This window comes from Cherax quadricarinatus, chromosome 14 (assembly GCF_038502225.1).
Source record: "Cherax quadricarinatus isolate ZL_2023a chromosome 14, ASM3850222v1, whole genome shotgun sequence".
Lineage (NCBI taxonomy): Eukaryota > Metazoa > Arthropoda > Malacostraca > Decapoda > Parastacidae > Cherax > Cherax quadricarinatus.
In genome coordinates this window covers 49,107,976-49,126,075 of record NC_091305.1, presented here as the reverse complement: position 1 = coordinate 49,126,075, position 18,100 = coordinate 49,107,976, and the positions used below count along the sequence as shown (strand labels likewise).

At 39.6% G+C, this 18,100-nt stretch overlaps 1 protein-coding gene across 3 annotated transcripts in view; it reads left to right on the top strand.

The window, feature by feature from the left end:
- Window positions 1-18,100, top strand: part of Nup160 (nuclear pore complex protein Nup160) — a 418,270-nt gene that overhangs the window by 157,653 nt on the left and 242,517 nt on the right. For all 3 annotated transcript variants that reach the window (XM_070084997.1, XM_070084995.1, XM_070084996.1), the window contains exon 6: window positions 8,789-8,987. In XM_070084997.1, the coding sequence (XP_069941098.1) occupies window positions 8,789-8,987 (199 nt within the window). The remainder of the gene's footprint in view (window positions 1-8,788; window positions 8,988-18,100) is intronic.

Here is an 18,100-nt window from a genome sequence, read left to right as displayed (position 1 = left end):
GCTTCCTTGTGGGACTCCTACTGTGATTGGTTGGGTGGAGGAGTTTGCATCATTTGCATACACATATTGAGTTCTGTTACTAAGGTATGACTTTAGGTAGTTGAGGGAGTGGCCTCTGATACCATAGTGCATTAATTTGGAGTACAGCAGTTCATGATCGACTGTATCGAAAGCTTTACATAAATCAATGAAAATGCCCAGCTGGACTTCTTTCTTTTCAAGTGCTGTATACATTAGATCTAGCATGTGTATGATAGCGTCATTTGTGCCTTTATTATTTCTGAATCCAAACTGACAAGGGTTTAATATGTTGTGTGAAACGAGGTAGGAATAGATCCGTCTATGAATCAATTTTTCAAAGATTTTAGAGAGCAGTGGTTTCTTTTTCTGTCTCATAAACACGCTAAGATAACAGGGATATCTTGCTACTCCTACTTACACTTTGGTCACACTTCACAGACACGCACATGCATATATATATATACATACATCTAGGTTTTCTCCCTTTTCTAAATAGCTCTTGTTCTTTTTTATTTCTTCTATTGTCCATGGGGAAGTGGAAAAGAATCTTTCCTCCGTAAGCCATGCGTGTCGTATGAGACGACTAAAATGCCGGGAGCAATGGGCTAGTAACCCCTTCTCCTGTATACAATTACTAAAAAAGAGAAGAAGAAAAACTTTATAAAACTGGGTTGCTTAAATGTGCGTGGATGTAGTGCGGATGACAAGAAACAGATGATTGCTGATGTTATGAATGAAAAGAAGTTGGATGTCCTGGCCCTAAGCGAAACAAAGCTGAAGGGGGTAGGAGAGTTTCAGTGGGGGGAAATAAATGGGATTAAATCTGGAGTATCTGAGAGAGTTAGAGCAAAGGAAGGGGTAGCAGTAATGTTAAATGATCAGTTATGGAAGGAGAAAAGAGAATATGAATGTGTAAATTCAAGAATTATGTGGATTAAAGTAAAGGTTGGATGCGAGAAGTGGGTCATAATAAGCGTGTATGCACCTGGAGAAGAGAGGAATGCAGAGGAGAGAGAGAGATTTTGGGAGATGTTAAGTGAATGTATAGGAGCCTTTGAACCAAGTGAGAGAGTAATTGTGGTAGGGGACTTGAATGCTAAAGTAGGAGAAACTTTTAGAGAGGGTGTGGTAGGTAAGTTTGGGGTGCCAGGTGTAAATGATAATGGGAGCCCTTTGATTGAACTTTGTATAGAAAGGGGTTTAGTTATAGGTAATACATATTTTAAGAAAAAGAGGATAAATAAGTATACACGATATGATGTAGGGCGAAATGACAGTAGTTTGTTGGATTATGTATTGGTAGATAAAAGACTGTTGAGTAGACTTCAGGATGTACATGTTTATAGAGGGGCCACAGATATATCAGATCACTTTCTAGTTGTAGCTACACTGAGAGTAAAAGGTAGATGGGATACAAGGAGAATAGAAGCATCAGGGAAGAGAGAGGTGAAGGTTTATAAACTAAAAGAGGAGGCAGTTAGGGTAAGATATAAACAGCTATTGGAGGATAGATGGGCTAATGAGAGCATAGGCAATGGGGTCGAAGAGGTATGGGGTAGGTTTAAAAATGTAGTGTTAGAGTGTTCAGCAGAAGTTTGTGGTTACAGGAAAGTGGGTGCAGGAGGGAAGAGGAGCGATTGGTGGAATGATGATGTAAAGAGAGTAGTAAGGGAGAAAAAGTTAGCATATGAGAAGTTTTTACAAAGTAGAAGTGATGCAAGGAGGGAAGAGTATATGGAGAAAAAGAGAGAAGTTAAGAGAGTGGTGAAGCAATGTAAAAAGAGAGCAAATGAGAGAGTGGGTGAGATGTTATCAACAAATTTTGTTGAAAATAAGAAAAAGTTTTGGAGTGAGATTAACAAGTTAAGAAAGCCTAGAGAACAAATGGATTTGTCAGTTAAAAATAGGAGAGGAGAGTTATTAAATGGAGAGTTAGAGGTATTGGGAAGATGGAAGGAATATTTTGAGGAATTGTTAAATGTTGATGAAGATAGGGAAGCTGTGATTTCGTGTATAGGGCAAGGAGGAATAACATCTTGTAGGAGTGAGGAAGAGCCAGTTGTGAGTGTGGGGGAAGTTCGTGAGGCAGTAGGTAAAATGAAAGGGGGTAAGGCAGCCGGGATTGATGGGATAAAGATAGAAATGTTAAAAGCAGGTGGGGATATAGTTTTGGAGTGGTTGGTGCAATTATTTAATAAATGTATGGAAGAGGGTAAGGTACCTAGGGATTGGCAGAGAGCATGCATAGTTCCTTTGTATAAAGGCAAAGGGGATAAAAGAGAGTGCAAAAATTATAGGGGGATAAGTCTGTTGAGTGTACCTGGTAAAGTGTATGGTAGAGTTATAATTGAAAGAATTAAGAGTAAGACGGAGAATAGGATAGCAGATGAACAAGGAGGCTTTAGGAAAGGTAGGGGGTGTGTGGACCAGGTGTTTACAGTGAAACATATAAGTGAACAGTATTTAGATAAGGCTAAAGAGGTCTTTGTGGCATTTATGGATTTGGAAAAGGCGTATGACAGGGTGGATAGGGGGGCAATGTGGCAGATGTTGCAAGTGTATGGTGTAGGAGGTAGGTTACTGAGGGCAGTGAAGAGTTTTTACGAGGATAGTGAGGCTCAAGTTAGAGTATGTAGGAAAGAGGGAAATTTTTTCCCAGTAAAAGTAGGCCTTAGACAAGGATGTGTGATGTCACCGTGGTTGTTTAATATATTTATAGATGGGGTTGTAAGAGAAGTAAATGCGAGGGTCTTGGCAAGAGGCGTGGAGTTAAAAGATAAAGAATCACACACAAAGTGGGAGTTGTCACAGCTGCTCTTTGCTGATGACACTGTGCTCTTGGGAGATTCTGAAGAGAAGTTGCAGAGATTGGTGGATGAATTTGGTAGGGTGTGCAAAAGAAGAAAATTAAAGGTGAATACAGGAAAGAGTAAGGTTATGAGGATAACAAAAAGATTAGGTGATGAAAGATTGAATATCAGATTGGAAGGAGAGAGTATGGAGGAGGTGAACGTATTCAGATATTTGGGAGTGGACGTGTCAGCGGATGGGTCTATGAAAGATGAGGTGAATCATAGAATTGATGAGGGAAAAAGAGTGAGTGGTGCACTTAGGAGTCTGTGGAGACAAAGAACTTTGTCCTTGGAGGCAAAGAGGGGAATGTATGAGAGTATAGTTTTACCAACGCTCTTATATGGGTGTGAAGCGTGGGTGATGAATGTTGCAGCGAGGAGAAGGCTGGAGGCAGTGGAGATGTCATGTCTGAGGGCAATGTGTGGTGTGAATATAATGCAGAGAATTCGTAGTTTGGAAGTTAGGAGGAGGTGCGGGAGTACCAAAACTGTTGTCCAGAGGGCTGAGGAAGGGTTGTTGAGGTGGTTCGGACATGTAGAGAGAATGGAGCGAAACAGAATGACTTCAAGAGTGTATCAGTCTGTAGTGGAAGGAAGGCGGGGTAGGGGTCGGCCTAGGAAGGGTTGGAGGGAGGGGGTAAAGGAGGTTTTGTGTGCGAGGGGCTTGGACTTCCAGCAGGCATGCGTGAGCGTGTTTGATAGGAGTGAATGGAGACAAATGGTTTTTAATACTTGACGTGCTGTTGGAGTGTGAGCAAAGTAACATTTATGAAGGGATTCAGGGAAACCGGCAGGCCGGACTTGAGTCCTGGAGATGGGAAGTACAGTGACTGCACTCTGAAGGAGGGGTGTTAATGTTGCAGTTTAAAAACTGTAGTGTAAAGCACCCTTCTGGCAAGACAGTGATGGAGTGAATGATGGTGAAAGTTTTTCTTTTTCGGGCCACCCTGCCTTGGTGGGAATCGGCCGGTGTGATAATAATAAATAATAATAATGGTAAGTTAGATATTGGTGTATAGTTATTCAAGTCAGCTTGGTCACCTCCTTTATGGATCGGAGTGACCCTCGCTATTTTGAGGATTGTTGGGAAGGTAGATGATTCAGTGGATTTGTTAAAGAGTGTAGCAATAATTGGTGACAATACTTAAGAAGCTTTTTTGTACATAAAAGCAGGCAAATTGTTTATGTCTCCTGCCTTGTTTTTAAGGGTGTTTATGATGAGCATAACTTCAGTGGGGTTGGTTGGAGCTAGGAATAGCATATTTGGGTAGGTTCCTATGAGGTAGTCTGATGGACAGGCATTTGTGCTTGGTATTTTGTTTGCTAGATTTTTTCCTATGGTGGAGAAGAAGACATTAAGTCTGTTTGCTGTTTCAGTTGGAGTGAGTAGGGGCTCATCTGATTTTGTTAGTTTGATTGCTTTGTTTTTGGATAATTTTTTAGTTCCAAGAATTTCAGATAGTTTTCCAGTTAGGCATTGTTACCCCATGATGCACTGTGTGGAATTGTCTGGTCTTAAATTTTTTAAAGGCATGAGGGGGTTGTTGGAGACAGAAGTCAAAAATATTTTTAGGTGGAGTATTTGAGGGCATGAAAAATTATGTACAGTGGAACCTCGGTTTTCGTGATTAATCCGTTTGAAAAAGTCTGACAAAAACCTGAATCGTATGAAAACTGAAGTAATATTTCCAATAAGAAGTAATGAAAATCCAATTAATCCATTCCAGACACCCAGAAATGTTGACAGAAAATACATTTTATACAGAATAACTATAGTTTTGCATACTAGGACATACAAAAACCGAGGTTTGACTACTAGTACAGTGGACCCTAGGGTAACGATTTCATTGGATGACGAAAAAATCGGATAGCAACATGTTTTTGCATCAAAATATTGACTCGGTTACCGAAAAAAAGCTCGGTCAAGGACACTTGTCCCAAACGTGTCCGAGTGCCCTGAGTGGCCCTGGCCACTCCATGTACAGCTAGTGTGCCATTGTTTAGAAGCCAGGGAGGACGATTCCACGAGTACATGCAATATGTTTTGTATTATTCCGTTGTTTTTAGTGCTTGTAACTGCTAAATAAGCCACCATGGGACCAAAGAAAGCTTCTAGTGCCATCCCTGCGGTAAAAAGAAATGCAATAGAATTCAAGAAAAAACTCGTATCTAAGTACCAAAGTGGAGGAGGAATAGAGAGGGGAGAATGTGCCTTCTGCAGGATTCAGTGATTCTACGATATGTGTGATACTAAAGCAGCAGGTATTGATAAAGGCTATAGTGCCAACCAGCGATAAAGTGTAGACTTAACAGTGTAGCATGTAAGTTAAACGAGTAAGTGATAGAAAAACGACATGAAAGTAGCTCTCCAATGTTGTTGGATGTGTATAGGGCCAGTGAACATATGCCACCCTACTATCTTCCACCACCCTAAACCTCTGCCAGCATCTCCTCCGTCAAACTAACTAATTAAACTAACATCTCCTCCAAGGTAAGTGTAAATATAAAAGTGTAAGTATAAAAGTAATTTTTTTTTTTCAACAAACTGGCCATATCCCACCAAGGCAGGGTGGCCCAAAAAGAAAAACAAAAGTTTCTCTTAAAAATAAATGTAAGTGTAAATATAAAAGGACTCTAGTGGAAATAAGTCACTCTGACTTTTTTGGGTTATCTTAGGTACTTTACACATATGCTGCAGTGTATAATAATCTATGTACATAAGTGTATTTGTGTATACCTGAATAAACTTACTTATTTATAAATTAAAATGTAAATATTTCTTTTTTATAAATTACATACTACATTGTTTAAGTGTGAATAGTATTAGTGGCTTCTGCTGCCGCCTCCACCACTTATTCCTCACACATTGACATATTTTATTCATTCTAGAGTATATATCATGTTTCTATGTTATTGATATTGTTTATTATGTCATATTAGATGAATTGTGATAGATAAATAAGCCGTATAGATGATATTAGCTTCATATTGAAGCATAATAAATTCGCCTTCCTCTCGCCTCCTACCTGTCTTCCATACACCAACATGAATCAGTAAAGGTAAGTGTGATGTTAAATATTCATTTATCCATTTTATTAGTGCTTTATATTTATTTGTCATTGTTTTCTGTATGTATATCTATATTTAACCCTTTCAGGGTCTGTCCTGTAGATCTACGGCTTTACGTTCAGGGTCCAAACCGTAGATCTACGTCATGAGCTCAGCTCACTCTGATAAACTGTGAGTGGTACATTTGGGCCTAGATATGAGAGAATACATCTATGTGGTATGTGTGCACCACATAAAACAGATCCTGCAGCACACTGTGTATAATGAGAGAAAAAAAACTGAAATCATGATTTTTCGATTAAAACAGCGACTTTGCAGTGTTTTTTCGTATGTTTTTTTAGTTGTATTTGCGATTTCTTGGTCTCATTTGATAGAATGGAAGACATATTACAGAAATAGAGATGGTTTTGATTGGTTTTAGCACTGGAAATGGCTTGAAACTGAGCTCAAAGTAGCAGAAATGTTAAATTTTTGCCGATATTCAAGAGTAAACAAACGACCTCACACGTCTAATACACGCCAGCTGGTGGGTCTAATATGCATTCACAAATATGGTGATGATATTTATACAATTATTACAATATTGCATAACAGTAAATCTTTTATTTTTTGGTGTGAATAAAAATTCATTATGTGAATAAAAAATCAAAATGGAATTTATTTGTAAAGCCTCAAAACATAACTAATGAACAGAGAAAATGTTAGTTTAGTTCCAGGAATACCTACATTGCTTATTCTGGACCCTATTTTGAAATTGGAATATTTTGAACTTTGTGTTAAATTGGCCAAATTAACAATTTCCGATCACTTTAATTTGTAGTTGAAACAGTTGACTTGGCGATTTCTTGTGCTCAATCGATAGAATAGAAGTAATACTAGTGAAATAGCTAAGAATTTGGTTGACTGGAATAATGTAATTGGCCAAAAATGGGAGTCAAAGTCGGCAAAATCGCCGATTCGTAAATATCCCTGACACATCAAATTTCACAAGAACATAATTTGGTCAATTTTACATCAAATTTCGTACTTTTTGTTTTATTACCTTCACAAAAAGATTCTCTACCATTTCATAAGAAAAAATAACAATTTTTTTTTTTTTTTGAAAATTCCTGGACACTGGGGCACCACTTCAGATTTGGGCCTTACACCCTGAAGGGGTTAATCTTTAAAAAAAATATTTTTTGTTAATACTTTTGGGTGTCTGAAATGGATTAATTGAATTTCCATTACATGTATTTCTTATGGGGAAAATTAATTCGGATAACAAAAAAATTGGTTATAGACGAGCTCTCTGGAACAGATTAATGTCATTACCCGAGGGTCCACTGTACATACTTATCGCATGTGTGCTAGTATGTTGGACACAGTTAAAAAATTAAGGATGCTTCCTTACAGTGGTGTCTATGAATATTAGATTCTCTGTAGATCAGTTATGTTTTGCTCCAGTTCATACGATGACCCTCCTAGATCTGTGCGAGTTACACATTGCTGGTGTCCTCTTGGCTACACTCATTTCTGTTCTTACACTCGCATGGAAGGATTCCTCACTGTTTCTCCTCTCTCTCTCATGGAAGGCATTATTAGTCTCATTACTCACATAGGGTGATGACATTCTAGTAATATATCCCAGAAAACCAAACATACAAGGTCTTCTTCTTTATAATATCAACAAATTCAAACTCACTATTAAATTCACTCTTGAACCAGAACACAAATTCAAACTACAATTTCTTAATGTTCCTCTATGCTTGTCACTGAACAGACAAACTCTTTCTTTCAGAATTTCCACAGATCTCACAATTGTGGTAACCCTTTATAAGTAAACTATATGTAACGTACGCTATACAGTTAAACAAATGTGTATGCCATGTGCCTGCACTCTGAAGGAGGGGTGAGGATGTTGCAGTTGCAGGGTAATCTGAGCTATGATACCAGCACACTTCTGGCAAGACAGCGACTAAATGAATAATGAATGTGTGTCTTTAGGTCACTCTCTTGACAGAAGAGGGCTGTTGAGATGAAAAGAAATGAACATAAACAAAGTATGACTGCATTACAAAAAAAATGATTCAGCCTTTATAAAATTGATTAATTTCATACAAAGAAAAGGGAGTTCTCTATACATGCAAAATATGAACATCTACAAGTGGTTTTTACCCCCAGATATCCACAAATATTAAGACATTTGGTAAAATAATTGCTGAGGGTAACATTGTTACTAAATATAAGATGCTGGTAACCCTTCTCTTGTATTAATTACTGAAAAGAAAAAGGACATGCTGAAGTTGGGTTGTTTGAAATGTGCAGGAGGAGGTGTTGTACAGATGAGAAGAAAAGATCGTTAATGGTTTGAATTATAAGAAGCTGGATGGCCTAGCACTGAGTGAAATAAAATTGAGTGAGTGGGAGAATTTCAATGTGGAGGAGTGAATGGATTAAATTGTATGTATCTGAGTGAACTAATGGTAAAGAAGTAAAAGTAGTATTAAATTATCATCTATGGAAAAAGGAAATAGAGGGGTACAATCTACACAAAGAATTGTGTAGATTGGAGTAAGAGTCGGATGTAAAAAAATGGGTTATAATAAGTGTTTATTCACCTGGAGTAGAGTGTGTAGAGGATAGAAAGGGAGAAATTTTGGGAGATATTAAACCATTGTTTCGGGAGTTTTGGACCAAGTGAGAAAATAATTGTTTGGGGGGGACCAAAGTACTAGAGTGGAAGGAACTGTTGTATCATAGTAGGTATGTTTAGAATGCCAGAGGTACATGATAATGGGGGTTCTCTTATTGAACTATGTGATGAAAAATTATTTACTTACATATTGAACATTGTATAATTTCAGGTGAGGGTCTACCTCACACTGCTGGGACTCACCTTATGAGCAGGGAGGCTGCAGATGCAGTGTTTGTGTTGGGCCAGACGGGAGGCACACTCTTGGTCGTCAAGATGATAGACATGCCATATTCAGTCTTCACTGAAACCATCAAAAATGCTTCTCTAATGAACAGACTGTTCACTGGTTTTGTTCCAGGGATGTTCAGGTTTGTACATCATGGTTTTTTGGTTTTGCAAGTTTTAAATGTGTATTTAACCCTTTTACTGTTTTGGCCGTATAATACATGTACGTCTTACGAGCCAAGGTTTCTGATGTATTAATACATGTAAATTCTAGTAGCTTCAAATCAAGCGGGAGAAAGCTGGTAGGCCTATATGTGAGAGAATGGGTCTGCGTGATGGGTGTGTGCACTATGAAAATATTCAAAGACTCAGTGGTGCATTGTGGGAACGCCATCTTAGTAGTCCTTGTTCACGATGCCTCGTGGTAAGAAGTACCTTACTCCTTGCTGAATTTTAGGTCTTCTGTTCCCAAGTGATAGTTCTAAAAGCAATGGAAGTGCCAGTGAAAGTGAATTTCATGGTTTTCAGGAGGGTGTGATCGAAAGCAGTGCCCAGGATAACGTAATTAGTGATGAAAACATAGATGACCCACAACCTTCCACCTCTGGTGTTAGGCCATCTCATTCACATTCACCTGTACCAGGACGAAAAAAGAAACTATTTCTCCGTGTACAGGACTCGGATGTGAGCAGTGAAAGTGAGTGATAATGATTTCCAAGTTATTGAAAACTGCTCGAGTTGCGGCAATGAGGGGGAATATTCTCCAGTGAAGCGGCAGTATGTACGACGCAGCATGCATTTTGGTAGTGTGTCATATGCCATTCCAAGGAAAACTAGTAAATCTCAGAGTACATCCCATGGCCCTACACCACGACGTGAAAGTGAAGATGACGATGACATTGTTACAATGAGGATGGTAATGTGCGTAGGGCAGCAGGTGGTGGTAGTGTTGGCGGTGGCATGAGTCACATGGCACCAGCAGTGGGCCACGCTGCTACCCACGCTGCTAACTCATCACAGCCACAACCAGCCTCAACTACCCCCACACTCCCACAACCTCCACAACCACAACTTCCACAACCACCTTTCAATATCCAGCACCAACCAGCAGATCGCATCTGGAATTGTTCTCAATCTCCATCACTTTGATGAAACGCAAAGTGGAATGCGGCCATCGTGTACACTTGGGAACAATACCCCTGAACTGGAATGCTTTCAGTTATTCTTCGATGAACCCCAGAGGGACATTATTGTCAGGCAAAGTAACACATATAATTGTTTCACCAAGATCATAGCTACACAATTGGAAGGACACAACTGTGGCAGAGATGTATCTGTTCTTTGCCACAGTAATGCTTATGCCACATGTGTATAAGCACACTGTCACATCATACTGGCCGACGGAATGCCTGATTTCAACCCCAGGTTTTAGTGATATTATACCAGTGAATAGATTTCTGCTGTTATGTATGCTACACTTCTCAGACAAGACAACTTCTGACAGAAATGACAGGTTATATAAGATCAGGAATGTGTTCATGTACAGTAGACCGTTATTTAGCACGAGTTCATTTGGCACGATTTGAGTATAGCACGATTGAAGAATTGCGGCAGAATTTTATGTAGCACGTCATATGATGAATTTAACATGGTTCACTTTGCGGGAAGGTAAAAAAAAACTTCCCTTTTCCTCAAGCGGCTGCCTTGTTGCGGTTCAGCTGGGGAGACCTCCTGCCATCTCCAGCCACCCCCCGACACCACCCCACCATCCCAGCATTCGTACTTCATACGTGTCCAGTCCAACTTCTCTGCTACAAGCTTGGGATTGAATTGTGTTTCGATCTTTTAATTGCTATACCTTATGTCCACCAAGCAATCATGACACCCAGTAAGCATACCAGTGTTGCTCAAAGTGGCAAGAGAAGGTGTAAACATTTCCGTCTTAGAATTAACGAAGTAAACAAAAATATTAGACAAGACATCCTGTGGCCATAATGAAGTGTTACTTCGTACATAGAAAAAAAGGTAAACATAAGTTTGTGTGACTGACTTAGTGATTGACTGACTGCTTACTGAATGACTGACTGACTAACTGAGTGACTTGACTGACTTGCTGAATGATTTGACTGGCTAACTGAATGACTTGACTGAATGAATTAACTGACTGAATAACTTGACTGACTTACTGAATGAATTGGTTGACTTACTGAATGACTTGACTGATTTATTGAATGATTTGACTGACTTATTGAATGATTTGACTGACTTATTGAATGACTTGATTGACTTAATGAATGATTTGACTGACTTATTGAATGATTTGACTGACTTACTGAATGACTTGACTGACTTACTGAATGACTTGACTGACTTACTGAATGACTTGACTGACTTACTGAATGACTTGACTGACTTACTGAATGACTTGACTGGCTTACTGAATGACTTGACTGGCTTACTGAATGACTTGACTGGCTTACTGAATGACTTGACTGGCTTACTGAATGACTTGACTGGCTTACTGAATGACTTGACTGACTTACTGAACGACTTGACTGGCTTACTGAACGACTTGACTGGCTTACTGAACGACTTGACTGGCTTACTGAATGACTTGACTGGCTTACTGAATGACTTGACTGGCTTACTGAATGACTTGACTGACTTACTGAATGACTTGACTGACTTACTGAATGACTTGACTGACTTACTGAACGACTTGACTGATTTACTGAATCACTTGACTGACTTACTGAATGTCTTGATTGGCTGAATGACAAAGTTAGACACATCAGTACAACCATCAAATTCAGTACCAGAACCTCTACCATCCACCTCACACCAGTCGGGCCACAGCATGACTCTCCACTCTTCACAGTCATCCACAAACACCAGCACCCACAATTTAAGGTAAATACTATTATTTCTGTTACATTTGTAGTCTTAACCCTTTCAGGGTTTCGGCCATACTAGTACGGCTTATGCCCCAGGGTTTTTGACGTACTAGTACGCCTAAATTCTAGCTCCCTCAAATCTAGTGAAAGAAAGCTGGTGGGCCTACATATGAAAGAATGGGTCTATGTGGTCAGTGTGCACAGTATAAAAAAATCCTGCAGCACATAGTGCGTAATGAAGAAAAAAAAAACTTTGACCATATTTTTGGATTAAAACAGCGACTTTGCACTGTATTTTCGTATGGTATTTATTGTTGTATTCTAGTTTTCCTGGTCTCATTTCATAGAATGGAAGACATATTACAGAAATTGAGATGATTTTGACTGGTTTTACAAAGAAAAGTACCTTGAAATTGAGCTCAAAGTAGCAGAAATGTTCGATTTTTACCAAATTTCAAAAGTAAACAAATCATGCCAAGTGTCTAATACACATCAACTGGTGAGTTTGATATTCTTTCACAAGTGCGCTGATAATATTTATATCATTTCTACACCAATGCAGTAGTCTGCATAACAGTAAGTCTTCTATGTTTTGTAAGAAACAAAATTCAAAGTGGAAAGCCAAAGAAATATAAGAGGGGCCTGGGGATGTGACTAACGAACAGAGAACTTGTTATTTTAGTGCCAGGAATGTCTTTCTTGTTTATTCTGGACCCTGTTCGGAAACTGGCATCTTTTGAAATTTGTGTGAAATTGGCGAAATTGCTAAATTCTGACCACTTTATTGGATAGTTGAAATCGGTAAATGGATGGTTTCTTGTACTCATTCGATAGAAAAAATGGAGTTCTAGCAAAATAGTTATGATATGGAATTGGCCAAAAATAGGGCTCAAATTGGGCAAAATCGCCGATGCGTAAACATCGGCGAGACCTCTAACTTCGCGAGAGCATAATTCTGTAAGTTTTCCATCAAATTTCATTCTTTTGATGTCATTATGATCAGGGAAAGATTCTATCTTTTCATAAGAATTTTTTTTTTTTTTTTAAATTTGGGGACCCTGAGAACAAGTCTCGGAGAGGGCCTGGGGACCCTGAAAGGGTTAAACAGTAAAAACAACATAATACATCACAACAATGAACTGCAATTACATATTCGCTTTTATTTTTGTAAGATGTGGAGGCTTAAAAAAAAGTTTTGTTTTTTTTGGGACTCTTAGGAACGTAACCCTATTTTTCCCATAAGTTCTTAGTTGATCTTACACGGTTTTACCTAACACGGTGTTTTCAGGAACGTAACTACCGTGTTAAATAACGGTCTACTGTACCTGAAGCAAAAGTGCTGTATGTATTTTTATCCCTTCAGGAAGCTTGTTATTGATGAGTCTTCGATTTTGTTGAAAGGCAGACTGTCATTCAAGCAGTATATACCAAGCAAGAGGAAACACTTTGGCATAAAGTTATTTGTATTATGTGATTGCAAACATGGTCTGGTTTTGGATATAATTGTGTACACTGGTAGTAATACATTGAGAGATACCATGAAGTTATTGGGTATTTTTGGTGATGTGGTTAGAACAATGATGGAAGCACATCTTGGTAAGGGGCATATATTATATACTGATAACTGGGACACAAGCCCCCTTACTCAGTGATTTATTGCGAGTGAACATGATGGATGTGTGTAGCACAGTGCATGGAAATTGTAAGCATATGCCTAAGTTCCACTCAGGCACTCGTAGAGATGAGGTGCAGGTGTTTGCTGCCAGTGACATCGTGACATTTCAGTGTCATGATAAACATGATGTCACATTGTTGACACGAGTTCACCGAAATGAAATGACAGACACTGGCAGGCAGAATAGAGAGACCAATGAACCCATTGTAAAACCTGCATCTGGGATGGACTGCAACCTCAATATGTGCTTAGTGGACAAATGTGACATGCTGATTGGGTTAGCTGATTGTGTTCGCAGGAGTTATAAGTGGTACATAAGACTTTTTTTTCAAATCTTCTTGACATTTCCATGCTGAATGCTTATAACATGTACAAGTTGAAGACCAACAAGAAACCACCATATGGTGAATTTTAAAAGTTTGTCAGTCATCAGACAAATAGTATTCAAGTACAGTGGTCCCCCGCTTTTCGTAGTTCCTGGCAATTGTAAAATTCGCCAATCACAGGGGTATTTTCATAAACATGGACTCGCGTTTCATAGGTTGACTCGTGAGTCGTAGTTCGTCCGGGACGCGTACCCACTGCGTGAGCCGGGGCGGCAGCCAGTCTGGCATTGTTTACCAGTGAGCGAAGGTCCCCTCACGTGTTCCAGCGAAATATTTCATAATATTCCATTTATTTTAGTGCGTGCAAGTACTAAATAAGCTACCATGGCTCCAAAGAAAGCTCCTAGTGCCAAGCCTGTGGTAAAGAAGGTGAGAAATATGATTGAATTTAAGAAAACCATCATTGAACAAAATGAAAGTGGTACAAGTGTGGCCGAACTGTCCAGGATGTATAAGAAACCCTACACAACCTTATGTTCCATAGTGGCCAAGAAAAAGGAAATAAAGGATGCTGTTGTTGCAAAGGGAGTAACTATGCTGACAAAAATGAGATCACCAGTACTGGAAGAGGTTGAGAAGTCATTATTGGTGTGGATAAATGAGAAACAATTAGCAGGAGATACTCTTATGACTTCGATTATTTGTGAAAAGGCTAGGCAGTTGCATGAAGATTTGGTAAAGAAATTGCCTGCAAATAGTGGTGAAGTGAGTGAATTTAAGGCAAGCAAAGGCTGGTTTGAGAGATATAAGAACCATACTGGCATACACAGTGTGGTAAGGCATAGTGAGGCTGCCAGTTCGGACCACAAGGCAGCTGAGAAATATGTGCATGAATTCCAGGAGTACATAGAGGCTGAAGGACTGAAACCTGAACAAGTGTTCATTTGTAACGAAACAGGCCTCTTTTGGAAGAAAATGCCAAAGAGATCCTTCAATACACAAGAGGAAAAGGCAATGCCAGGACACAAGCCTATGAAAGACAGGCTGACGCTAATGTTCTATGCTAATGCTAGTGGGGATTTCAAAGTGAAGCCATTACTAGTGTACCATTCTGAAAATCCCAGAGTGTTCAGGAAAAACAATGTTATGAAGAGTAAATTGTGTGTGTTTTGGAAATCTAATAGTAAGGCATGGGTCACGAGGGAAATTTTTGTCGAGTGGTTCAATGAAGTGTTTGGCCCTAGTGTGAAGGAGTTTTTTTTTTTTTTTTTTTTTTTCAACAAGTCGGCCGTCTCCCACCGAGGCAGGGTGACCCAAAAAAGAAAGAAAATCCCCAAAAAGAAAATACTTTCATCATCATTCAACACTTTCACCACACTCACACATTATCACTGTTTTTGCAGAGGTGCTCAGAATACAACAGTCTAGAAGCATACACATATAAAGATACACAACATATCCCTCCAAACTGCCAATATCCCAAACCCCTCCTTTAAAGTGCAGGCATTGTACTTCCCATTTCCAGGACTCAAGTCCGACTATATGAAAATAACCGGTTTCCCTGAATCCCTTCACTAAATATTACCCTGCTCACACTCCAACAGATCGTCAGGTCCCAAGTACCATTCGTCTCCATTCACTCCTATCTAACACGCTCACGCACGCTTGCTGGAAGTCCAAGCCCCTCGCCCACAAAACCTCCTTTACCCCCTCTCTCCAACCCTTTCGAGGACGACCCCTACCCCGCCTTCCTTCCCCTATAGATTTATATGCTTTCCATGTCATTCTACTTTGATTCATTCTCTCTAAATGACCAAACCACCTCAACAACCCCTCTTCTGCCCTCTGACTAATACTTTTATTAACTCCACACCTTCTCCTAATTTCCACACTCCGAATTTTCTGCATAATATTTATACCACACATTGCCCTTAAACAGGACATCTCCACTGCCTCCAACCGTCTCCTCGCTGCTGCATTTACCACCCAAGCTTCGCACCCATATAAAAGTGTTGGTACTACTATACTTTCATACATTCCCTTCTTTGCCTCCATAGATAACGTTTTTTGACTCCACATATACCTCAACGCACCACTCGCCTTTTTTCCCTCATCAATTCTATGATTAACCTCATCCTTCATAAATCCATCCGCCGACACGTCAACTCCCAAGTATCTGAAAACATTCACTTCTTCCATACTCCTCCTCCCCAATTTGATATCCAATTTTTCTTTATCTAAATCATTTGACACCCTCATCACCTTACTCTTTTCTATGTTCACTTTCAGCTTTCTACCTTTACACACATTCCCAAACTCATCCACTAACCTTTGCAATTTTTCTTTAGAATCTCCCATAAGCACAGTATCATCAGCAAAAAGTAACTGTGTCAATTCCCATTTTGAATTTGATTCCCCAAAATTTAATCCCACCCCTCTCCCGAACACCCTAGCATTTACTTCCTTTACAACCCCATCTATAAATATATTAAACAACCATGGTGACATTACACATCCCTGTCTAAGACCTACTTTTACCGGGAAATAGTCTCCCTCTCTTCTACACACCCTAACCTGAGCCTCACTATCCTCATAAAAACTCTTTACAGCATTTAATAACTTACCACCTATTCCATATACTTGCAACATCTGCCACATTGCTCCTCTATCCACTCTATCATATGCCTTTTCTAAATCCATAAATGCAATAAAAACTTCCCTTCCTTTATCTAAATACTGTTCACATATATGCTTCAATGTAAACACTTGATCTACACATCCCCTACCCACTCTGAAACCTCCTTGCTCATCCGCAATCCTACATTCTGTCTTACCTCTAATTCTTTCAATTATAACCCTACCGTACACTTTTCCTGGTATACTCAGTAAGCTTATTCCTCTATAATTTTTACAGTCTCTTTTGTCCCCTTTCCCTTTATATAAAGGGACTATACATGCTCTCCGCCAATCCCTAGGTACCTTCTCCTCTTTCATACATTTATTGAACAAAAGTACCAACCACTCCAACACTATATCCCCCCCTGCTTTTAACATTTCTGTCATGATCCCATCAGTTCCAGCTGCTTTACCCCCTTTCATTTTACGTAATGCCTCACGTACCTCCCCCACACTTACATTCTGCTCTTCTTCACTCCTAAAAGATGGTATACCTCCCTGACCAGTGCATGAAATTACTGCCTCTGTTTCTTCCTTAACATTTAAAAGTTCCTCAAAATATTCTCGCCATCTACCTAATACCTCCATCTCCCCATCTACTAACTCCCCTGGAAAAGAAATTGGATCTCAAGTGCCTGCTAGTAATGGACAATGCACCTGCTCATCCTCCAAACTTGGATGACCTAATTTTCGAGGAGTTTGGGTTCATCACAGTAAAGTTCTTGCCCCCGAATACCACTCCTCTCCTCCAACCCATGGACCAGCAGGTTATTGCAAACTTTAAAAAAAACTACACAAAAGCAATGTTTCACAGGTGCTTGACTGTGACCACAGACACTCACTTGACCCTAAGGGAATTTTGGAGAGAACACTTCAGCATCCTCCACTGCATAACCCTTATACGTATGGCTTGGGAGGGAGTGACTACCAGGACTTTGAACTCTGCCTGGAGAAAATTGTGGCCAGATTGTGTCGACAAGAGGGATTTTGAAGGATTTGGGACTGACCCTAATGAGCCTATGTTGTTGTAAAATCAATTGTGGCACTGGGGAGTTCCATGGGGTTGGATGTGAGTTTGGAGGATGTGGAAGAATTGGTGGAAGACCACAATGAAGAGCTCACCACTGAGGAGCTGCAAGAGCTTCAGCAGGAAGAGCAACAGATCGCAGCTCAGAATCTTGCTGCAGAGGAGGAGGAAGAGAGATGGAAGAAGGTGCCTTCTTCAGAAATTAAAGAGATTTTTACTATGTGGGGTAAGATGGAAAGCTTTATGGAGAAACATCACCCTAACAAGGTTGTTGCAAGCCAGGTTGGCAACGTGTACAGTGACAAAGTCTTGGGCCATTTTAGGGAAGTGTTAAAGAGATGCCAGAAACAGAGCTCTCTCCACAGTTATTTTGTGAGACAGGACTCCAGTGACTCTCAAGGTGGTCCTAGTGGCATTAAGAAACAGAGAAGAGAAGCAACCCCAGAAAAGCAAATGGTACCTGAGGTGTTGATGGAAGGGGATTCCCCTTCCAAACTATAAACAATCCACTCTCTCTCCTCCTCCAGTCTCCCATACACTAAGAAGAATCTCCAATAAAGGTAAGTGTTATGCTGTTAATGTTTCGTTCATCATTTCCCATTGTATTGTTTATGTACTACATGTATATTTCATGTAAAAATTTTTTTTGTTTTAATAC